This window comes from Nicotiana tomentosiformis, chromosome 2 (genome assembly GCF_000390325.3).
Source record: "Nicotiana tomentosiformis chromosome 2, ASM39032v3, whole genome shotgun sequence".
NCBI classification, from domain to species: Eukaryota; Viridiplantae; Streptophyta; class Magnoliopsida; order Solanales; family Solanaceae; genus Nicotiana; species Nicotiana tomentosiformis.
Window position 1 is genome coordinate 114,575,968 of NC_090813.1, and position 10,172 is coordinate 114,586,139.

The 10,172-nt window shown below is 36.9% G+C and overlaps 1 protein-coding gene across 1 annotated transcript; it reads right to left on the reverse strand.

Moving 5' to 3' along the window:
• Nucleotides 1-565: 565 nt before the first annotated feature.
• Nucleotides 566-1,295, reverse strand: LOC138905438 (uncharacterized). The gene is made up of 2 exons (XM_070193962.1): nucleotides 1,232-1,295; nucleotides 566-1,056 (listed from the first exon to the last, which is right to left on the reverse strand). The coding sequence occupies exons 1-2, from the start codon at nucleotides 1,293-1,295 to the stop codon at nucleotides 566-568; spliced, it is 555 nt and encodes a 184-aa protein (XP_070050063.1).
• Between the last annotated feature and the right edge of the window lie 8,877 nt (nucleotides 1,296-10,172).

Consider the following 10,172-nt stretch of genomic DNA (forward strand, 5'->3'; position numbering starts at 1 on the left):
TCTTTACAAATAACACTCTTACAAATAACACTACCGCACCCCAGGGCGAGACACTAGGCCTAATGAATCCCTGATCAAGCAAGTCTTGTAGCTGCTCCTTCAAATCTTTCAACTCCGGCGGAGCCATACGGTATGGTGGAATATAAATAAGCTGAATGCCCAGAGCTAAATCAATAAAGAAGTCGATATCTCTGTCAGGTGGCATCCCTGGCAAATCTGCAAGAAATACTTCTGCAAATTCACAAACAACTGGTACTGAGTCCATAGAAGGAACATCTGCACTGGGATCGCAAATATAAGCCAAATAGGCTAGACACCCATTCTCGACCATACGTAGAGCTTTCATATAAGAGATAACCTTGCTAATAGAATATCCAAGAGTCCATTTCCACTTTAGTCGAGGTAACCCCGACATGTCTAAGGTCACCATTTTAGCGTGACAATCCAATATAGCATGATAAGATGACAGCCAATCCGTACTCAAGATGACATCAAAATCTACCATATCGAGAAGTAGAAGATCCGCGCTAGTCTCAAGACTCCCAATAGTAACCACACACAAGTGCTAGACATGATCTACCATAATAGAATCTCCCACCGGTATGGACACACTCACAGAAGCACTCAGAGAATCACGAGGCACAACCAGATATGAAGCAAAATATGAGGACACATAGGAATAAGTAGATCCTGGATCAAATAAAACTGAAGCATATCTATGGCAAATTGAAACAATACATTTGATCACAACATCGGATGACTCGGCCTCAGGCCTAGTTGGAAAAGCATAAAATCTGGGTTGGGCCTCACCACTCTGAACCACGTCCCTGGGAAGGCCTCTAAATGGATGGCATCCACCTCTAACTATCTGACCCCTACCCCTAGCTGGCTGGGCAGGTGACGAAACAGCTGGTGCTGGAATCATAGCACGGGAACCCTGTTGCTGTGAACTGCCCAATGCCCTAGGGCAAAATCTAGCAATGTGTCTCAGATCACCACAAGTATAATAGGACTTCGACGGTTGTGACTGCTGACCCTGGAACTGGCCATGTCGACCTGGATAACCACTCTAATGACTCTGGAATGAAGGTGCATTAATAGGAACTGGTGGTGCACTATAATCTAGATGGTCGGAATGAGACACATAAGGGCCGTGACCACCTGAAGCACTGTGGGATGCCTAGAGCGCTGAATGAAACGGCCTGGGAGGATGGCCTCTACCAAAATTAACCCTGCCCACTGAACTGACAAGACCTCTTATCAGACCCTTGCCCTCTCTCCTGTGCGAGAACCATCTTGATCCTCCTCGTAGTTTCTTGATGTACTTGAATTGCCTCTTATTTAAGTTAACGTATTTTAATATGGTGTTATGTCTGCCTTACATAAGAGTACTATTCTATATGTACTCACGTCCCTTTTTCCATGGGCTTTTAATGGATGCAGGTATACTTCTAGTGGATGATATGGATCATTTATAGGGATCTTCTTTCACTACTCCGCTTATGGTGAGACCGCTACAGTCTAGTGGGTGTTTGAGTCTAGTTTATTTTATGTACTTAGGTATCTATTATCATAGAAGCTCCATGTATACTGTGGGTCCTGTATTTAAGTTGTGTTTTTCACTGTATTTATGTTCACAGTATTTACAGTTAATTATAAAGCTATGTACCCATTACGAGAAAGGTTTTGGCCTTTGAGCCATCTGTATTCAATTATAAAGTCAATATATAATTATGTTATGATAAATTATGCATGATTAATGAGGAGAGGTTTATGTAAAGTAGGCTGGCTCGACTGGGTTTACTCGGTTGAGCGCCAGTCGCGCTCCCCGTGTTCGGGGACTGACAATGATACGCACAAAAGGTGTAATAACCCAACCCGTTTTTTTGAGCTCTAGCACGTCGTTCGGTGGTTTGAGGCATTGAGTAGCTTCACTTCATGTTTTATGACTTGTACGCGCTATCGGAATCAAATTTCAGAAAGTTCGGAGTTGATTCAGATGGAAAATTCTAATTTCGAAAGCTTAAGTTGGAAGAATTGACTAAGGTTTGACTTTTGATTAAACGAACTCAGAATCATGATTTGAAGGTTCCAATAGGTTTTTTATGATGATTTCGGACTTGCCGTATGTTCGGGTTGAGTATCGGGTAGTCCGAAAGCATTTCAACGCTTTTATGGAAATTTAGCATTTTTGAAAGTTTAAGAATTTTTTATGTTTGGTTTGGGGTGGACTTGGGTATTATCGATGTACGTTCGAGATTCTGAGCCTTGAAATAGGTATGTTTGGGATTCTGAGCCTTGATGTCATTCCGGGATATTTAAGTATAATGCGGACGCATTCAGCGAAGTTTGGATGTTTGAAATTTTTATGAAGGTTTCGATCGTCGATCCATAGTTTTGATGTTGTTTGGTGTGATTTGAGGCTTCGACTAGGTCCGTGTCATGTTTTGAGATGTGTTGGTATGTTTGGATGGGATCCTGTGGGCCTCAGTTTTGATTCGGATTGAAATCGGAGTGAGAATTTGGCCATATGCAATTTCTGGTGGCAACACATCTGGTGTAACCGCACCTGCGAGGTTTTGGCCGTAGGTGTAGAGCCGTAGAAGCAGCCAAGAGGATCGCAAAATTAGTCCTGGGTGAGCTGGGCAGTGGTTGCAGGTGCGAGACTATTTTTCGCATCTGCGATAGCGCAGATGCGGCTTCCTGAAGCGCAGAAGCGAAGTGGAGCGCGTGAGCGAGGGAGATTGTCTCACCTGCGATGTCGCAGGAGCAGGACCTTTTCCGCAGGTGTGAAGGGGCAGCCTTCAAGGCTTTCTGCAGAAGCGGATTTGCTGCCACAGAAGCGATCATTGGCTTCGGAGATACGAAGATCGACTGGGCAGAATGTATATGTTAGCCAAATCCCGTTTTAGCTCATTTCACCTCTTTTCTCTCATTGGAGCCGTCCTTGGGGGCGATTTTGGAGTGCATTTTTGTCATCCTTCATGAGGTAAGTGATTCCTACCTTTGTGAGTTAAATACATGATTTACATGTGGATTTAAACAAGAATAATTATAGTAATTGTAGGATTTTTGAAGAAACCTAGAAATTGGTAATTTTGGATTTTGACCACGGTTTTGGAAATAGAATTAGGAATAAATTATATATTTGAGTTTGTAATGTTATGGGCAATGTTTATCTTCAAACAATTTTGGAAATTTCGGAATCCGGTCACATGAGCCCGAGGGTTGACTTTATTGACTTTTTGAGCGGAGTTGGAAATTATTATGAATTGATTAATTATGGGTAATAAAGTATATATTTGTGGATTTGCACATTGTTTGACTAGTTTTGGAGAGACGGGCATCGGTTTGAGGTGTTTGAGTGGCGTTGGAGCCTGTTATGGAACTTCGAAGTGAGGTAAGTCTCATGTCTAACTTTGTGAGGGGAAAACTACCCCTAAGTGATGTATTTGATATGTGCTACTTGTTGCGGGGGCTACATACGCACGAGGTGACGAGAGTCCATACGTAGCTAGATTCATGTTATGTCCGGGTAGACTTAGGTTCCCGCCATGCTATAACTATACTATTTGAGTTATCCCTTGCCTATTAAATTCCTTTATTTTATGTTACGACTTGTGATTAGACTTGTTATTGTAGAGATTTGATGAGCTTCATGATTAGTCGTGGAATAATTGTTCTCCTCTTACGAATTTCTCCCGCGTATGCGTTTTCATCGAAAGGTTTTTCTTAAAATTTATAACTCGCACGTTTATTCATGAGTGGGGTCAAGGACCCATTAAAGTTTCTTATTGTATTGGGATCGGGCCGTTCACCTCGGCAGGATTTTGTACCACTCTCATGGGAGCGGGTCATTCACCTCGGCAGTATAATAGATGCATCTATGGTTCATGTCGTTCGACCATCGGCAGTTCATACATTATGATGGGATCGGGCCATACTCCTTGAAATTTCTATAAAATACTCTTACGGAATCGTGCGTAATATTTGACAAGAAGCCAGTGTATCTATGAGTTTTTCCTAATTTGAATGGTGGCGACCTATCTGCTAAGGTCCATTATATATATATACTCCGGTTGAGGAGGTAACTGCCAATTGAGAGCTTGAGTTTATTGCTGAGAGGAGGGTTATACCATGTAATTATACTTGTTTATTTCGTTTATTTACTCTGCCTCACGACTGTTTACTTCCTACTGTATTTGATTTATTGGACCACGAGTAAGTGTCGATGTCGACCTCTCGTCGCTACTTCTCCGAGGTTAGGCTAGATACTTATTAGGTACGCGTTGATTTACATACTCATGCTACACTTGCTGCACTTATTGTGTAGGTATATATATGTTTCCGGTGGTAATCTGGGTGCAGAGGCGCGACTATTTCGGAGACTTCATAGTGAGTTGCATTCCATGTTACGATCCACAACATACAGAGTCTCCATTAGAGTTATTTATATTCTCCTGTCTAACTTGTATTCCAGACGGATGTTGTATTTTTATTGTACTCCTTAGTAGATGCTCATGAACTTATGACACCGGATTTTGAGGGTTCCTACTGGTTGTTCATTATTGTAGTTCACGTAAATATCATCATTTTACCGTGTAAATTCTATTTTATACTATTTAATAAATAGAAATTATAATTTCAAAAGTAATAAAAGTGAGTAATTAAGTTGATCAATCACCGCTGGCTTGCCTGACGGTGGCGTTAGGCGTCATCACGACCTATAGTGGATTTTGGGTTGTGACAAAAGGTGTAACCTTAGAAGATTTCAAGAAGTGCATAAGTTTCCAAAGGAGGTGAAGTGATGTGGAATTATAACCTTGAGTTTATCTAAGTGGTATAGGCTTTATTTTGTCATTTTGAATGGTGGGAATTAGGAATATTTTAACGTAAGATCCAAAGCACCTCTACATGTGTCAAGTAGAGCTATTAACTTGTTATTTTGATGGAACCTTAAGATTTAAGAGGAATAAATATTTGAAATGATGTATCATGCCAAATTAGAGCTTCATGCAGATTATGAATATTGCATATGTAGTTTAAGGCTCAAGAGCTTGCAAACGATAATGGTACACGTGTAAAGTTGATGAGTTACAAGTGATCCAAGGCTACATAGTGATGCCTCACGAATCCTAGCATGTTATCTACATCAAAGAGATTGAAGATATCTCGAGATATGAAGGTAATTATCATACGAATGATTGAGTACCCACAAGTAGAATCCATGAATAATGTGGAAACAAGGAGGTAATATTAATTGCACGATGAATGATGATGTGATTGTGTGATATTGACTATAAAACAAAAAAGGTTATGACGTTGACATAAAGAAGATTGCACGTTTCTTACCTTTAGCATTATGAAAATAGTGTATGTTATGAAAAGTTATATGAAAGTTATGCGGGTTTAGCCTGAGGCAGTTGTATTTACAAAAAATATATTTGAGCATGGACTGAAGGGCAAAATGTTAGAAAAATACTTTTTAAAAGTAAAATGGGCACAAAAAGTGATATTCTAACTTTATTGTTGTTGTAAGGGTAGAAAGAGAGGATACTTGGCAACATGAGTTGCGAATAGAAGTGTCATTATACTTGGGTACGAGAAGGGACAAAGAAATCCTTGATGAGCATAACTATTTTCGTTTATTATTAGGATAGTAGGTACTACTAAGTATAAATGCACAGTAAAAGTCAAGGCTTCGTGGAAATTTGAAATGGTGAATTAAGATTTTGAGTTGGGAATAAATAACTTGTAGTAGTGTATGGGCGTGTGTATAATCAGATAGAATGGAGTACGACTTTAATGAAAATCTTCGAGTATCAGGTTCGAGCTTTAAATTTGAGTTTTACGCCTAAGTGGGGGAGTGTCAGAGCAAGTAGAAGTCACCTTAAAGGTGATGGTTGGAAAAATAAAATGGAGAAATTTTATTCACAAAATAAAGATAAAGGGAAAATCTTCGGTAAGATTCCTGATGAAATGAGTAAAATTGTCATATAGTGCTGGTATAGGAATCACATGCTTATATCAAGTAATAGGTACGGTGTTCAATATTGGGGTTATTAAAAGGTACTATCTAATAGTCAATATTTAATGGGCTACTTGAATAGATTCTTATAACTTTGGAGCATGTGTCACTTGAATTAAATTCAAGCAATGGTGGAGATGAGGAAATACTTTGGTCATGCATTGGACATAGTAGAACAAATGAAGGTTATAAATGAGGATAAAGTATGTGCACACTTGGCATGAAATGAAGTAGAAAAAGGTTTATATTATGCATATTCCTGAATATAAAAATATTGTTGCAAACCAAAAAGGTGTGCTCCAATAAGAAGCACGAGGTAAAAAAAAATTAAATGGTGCAAGTATTATCCTAATAGCATTTTCACTTGGGAGTTGAAAGCCTACAATCCATGGTAGTATTATTATGGTAGGTATAATGGCAAATATAACTTAAATTTCTAGTAAGAAAATAGCATAAAGAACTTGGTGATATCGATTAGTTGGTTAAGGTTAAGAAAAATAGAAATATGTACAGTGATATTCGAGAATGAATAGAAACTTGTGCCATAAAAGGGAAGGAAGTGGATTGAACATTTCTCAGAGAGCGGACTTGTTAAAAATCGTATCAATCAATTTGGGATCTAAAGGAAACTCAAAAGGTTACTAGTGTAAGTGAAGGTATATATCACCCACGTGATGGATGGATCTAGGTAAGACAAATATCTTGTTAGTCTTCGGATGGAATAAAAGAAAATTAAAGAAGGATTTGGTAACTAGAGAATCAGGAGTCATATGAGGACAAACTATGCTTAGAAGTAATTTGATATAAATATGAAAGTCTTTGAATGAAAGAAGAAGAATTTTAACGTATGCAAAAAAAAAAAAAAATGCTCTTTCACTTGCGACTTGGTGTATACATAATAAAAAAGAGAATATAAATATGTATGGTAGTAATATGTGTAGAAATATAGAGTAACAGGTGTTGGAATGAGCGAGGAATAAATATGAAATTGTTTTAAATTGTAAAGAAGTATTTGATGCAATTCTGGTATATACGCGGCCACGTGGGGCTTAGAATGTTGTAATACGTTGAGGATGTATGTGCAGTCGTGCGGGTCCTAAATAGTTTGTTGTTGTACATTGAGCATATATATGTGGCCGTGTGGGGCCTAGACATCATATTATGTAAATATATTTAGTTGTTGAATTAGGTTGTTATTGGTGCCCGTATGGGGGCTTGTTCTGGACATGTTGAATCTTTTGGATAGTCTCAGTTACAGGGGATACTCCATCGAAAAGTTTTAAGAATTTAGAGAGTTAGCAGAATTTTGGGGTCTTAAGGAAGTTAAAATTTTGGAAGAACATCTAAGATGCAGATGAAGTCAGGAATAATTAAGAATGATGGTTAAGGTGAAAGAAGGATAATAATGTTCCTAGTATTGACTTGCAAAATATTCGAGGACGAATGTTCTTAAGTGGAGGAGAATGTAACACCCCAAAAAATTTTGAAGTATTTTAAAACCATTAAGAAGATTGTGCTAATTATAGTAATTCGAGTATGAACATGACTAATAATATGAAGTATATCAATTGATCATGATGATATATGCATGAGATGCATTAAGAATGGTTTATGGTCTAAGAAGAGCCCTAAGGCTAAGTCAAGTTGGAAATTATTTGAAGGGGTAAAGTTTCAAGTGAGTTCACACAAGACCTAACTTTAAACAAGCATAAATCTCAAGATATGAATAGGTGTATGGTGTATGAACTATCCAATGAAAGGTCTATGTGTCTCTCCTAATGCTTTAAACCGTTCGTCATTTGGATACTTCTACAATGAGTTATGGACTTTTTACCAAACGGTGGTAGTGCGGCTACGCAACATGTGTAGCCAATTACAAATTTCGGCCAAGGAAAATTCCCCTGCGTAGCTTTCATGCATAAGCTACGCAACAAGGCTACCAGCTTCAAGAGTCATTTTAAGGGGCTGAAAACGTGGTTTTAGAGAGAGAATGTTTTAGTTCTTCAACTTGGAACTATTTTCTAGAGAGAAGGAGGAGCTCTTCCACCATGGATACACTTCAAGGTAAGTTATTCTGGTACAAGAATGATTATATAATATCATTTAGTGATAACACTAACATTATTATGGACCACATCCATAGGAAATTGGTTGAATTTTCAAGAACACCAAAAAGAGAAAAGTGAGATTCTTCCACCAAGAAGTAATCCCTTCACTTGAGATTCATATATATGTCATATTGGAGTATGGGTAGCATGTTTATGATTTTTATTTGAAGTTGTAATGGGATATTGCATGAACCCTAAGGGTGGATCTTGAAAATGATATTTTGGGCAAAGAAGAAGATGAATAGCGATGAATTGATATAAATGGAATTGTTTTGAGTTTTAATAATTTCAATAGATTTAATAACTTAGTTGATGAACGAATTGAATAGGGAATAACCATCTGGATAAGATGTAGTACTAGTTCTTGAAATGGGTGTTCTTGAACCTAGGGTTTTGTCGGAGAAGACGATGAATAATGACTTGATGATGTTGGGTAATTAACGTAGTATTATTAATGACTCCAAATGAGTATTAAATCATAAGAATGGAATTGAATAGACTAATGGGTGAGCCTATTGGATAATTTGGGATGGTTGAAGGCTTGTTGCCGAATTGTGAAGCCTAAATGGATATTTATGAATCTTTTCGTATTTGTTTTGATATAGTTGGGATATCTAATGGTAGATACTGAATTGTGGGCGATATTTGGGTATTTTAATCAATTGGGGCATTGTAGTATTTTTGGAGCTTAAAGTTTGAGGCAAGTTGATTAAGACTTACTCTTCTTGAGGGATTCTCTTTAAAATCATATCTTAAGTTGACACATTATATTATTTGTAAATGTACAGTCGTACTTGTGGGGACAAGCGGAAAGATGTCACCATGTATTTATAAATTGTTGCTTATTGTCACGATCCAAAATCTCACCCGTCGTGATGGCGCCTATCTCAATACTAGGCAAGCCGACAATCTCAACAAACCACATATCTTTTAAATTTGAAAACATAATGATTAAATTCAGCGGAAGAAATCTCACAAGTACAAATATTAAAGTACAAATATAAATCGGCAAAGATCCAAATATACCCCTGTACTTTCAAAAATGGTCTAAGAATACCCCTCGTTATACTATTGGGTTATCTATACCCATGCAGTCATACTTTGAGTTCAAATATACCCCTCATTTAAACGGAGGGACACGTGTCATCATTCTATTGGCCAATTCTAAATATCTCCTAATTAATTAAAAAGACCCATTACCAATACCCGAAAAGTAATTTTCTAAAATAATCTTTTTTGTAAAAACTGGAAAAAAAATAAAATGTTTTTTTTTACTAAAAACTGAAAAACAACGAAAATATTTGTTTTTCAGTTTTTACAAAAAAACTACTTAAAAAAAACTGAATTTTTTTTTCTAAAACAATGTTTTTGGAAAATATTGGAAAACAAAACTGAAAAGCAACTTTCTAAAGTAATGTTTTTGTAAAAACTCAAAAAACTTGAATGTGTTTTTACTAAAAACTTAAGAAAAAAAAAGCGAAAATATTTTTTTCCAGTTTTTAGAAAAATATTGATTTAAAAAGAACTGAAAAATAATTTCTAAAGCAATTATTTTTGTAAAAACTAAAAACAAAAATCTGGAAAGCAATTTTCTAAAGCAATGGTTTTGTAAACACTGGAAAAAAAAAATTAGTTAAAAACATTTTAGTTTTTTTTTCCAGTTTTTACACGCTTTAGAAAATTGCTTTTCAGTTTTTTTTTCCAGTTTTAACAAAAAACAATGCTTTAGAAAATTGCTTTTCGGGTATGGATAATGGGTCTTTTTAATTAATTAAGAGATATTTAAAATTGGCCAGCAGGACGATGACACTTGTCCCTCCGTTTAAATGAGGGGTATATTTGAACCCAAAGTATGACTGCAGGGGTATAGATAACCCAATAGTATAACGAGGGTTATTCTTAGACCATTTTCGAAAGTACATGGTATATTTAGATCTTTGCCGAATATAAATACTCCCAAAACCCGATGTCACTGAGTACATGAGCATCTAATCTGAATACAAGTCTGAAAAATACGGTCTATAATAGCCTGAGAC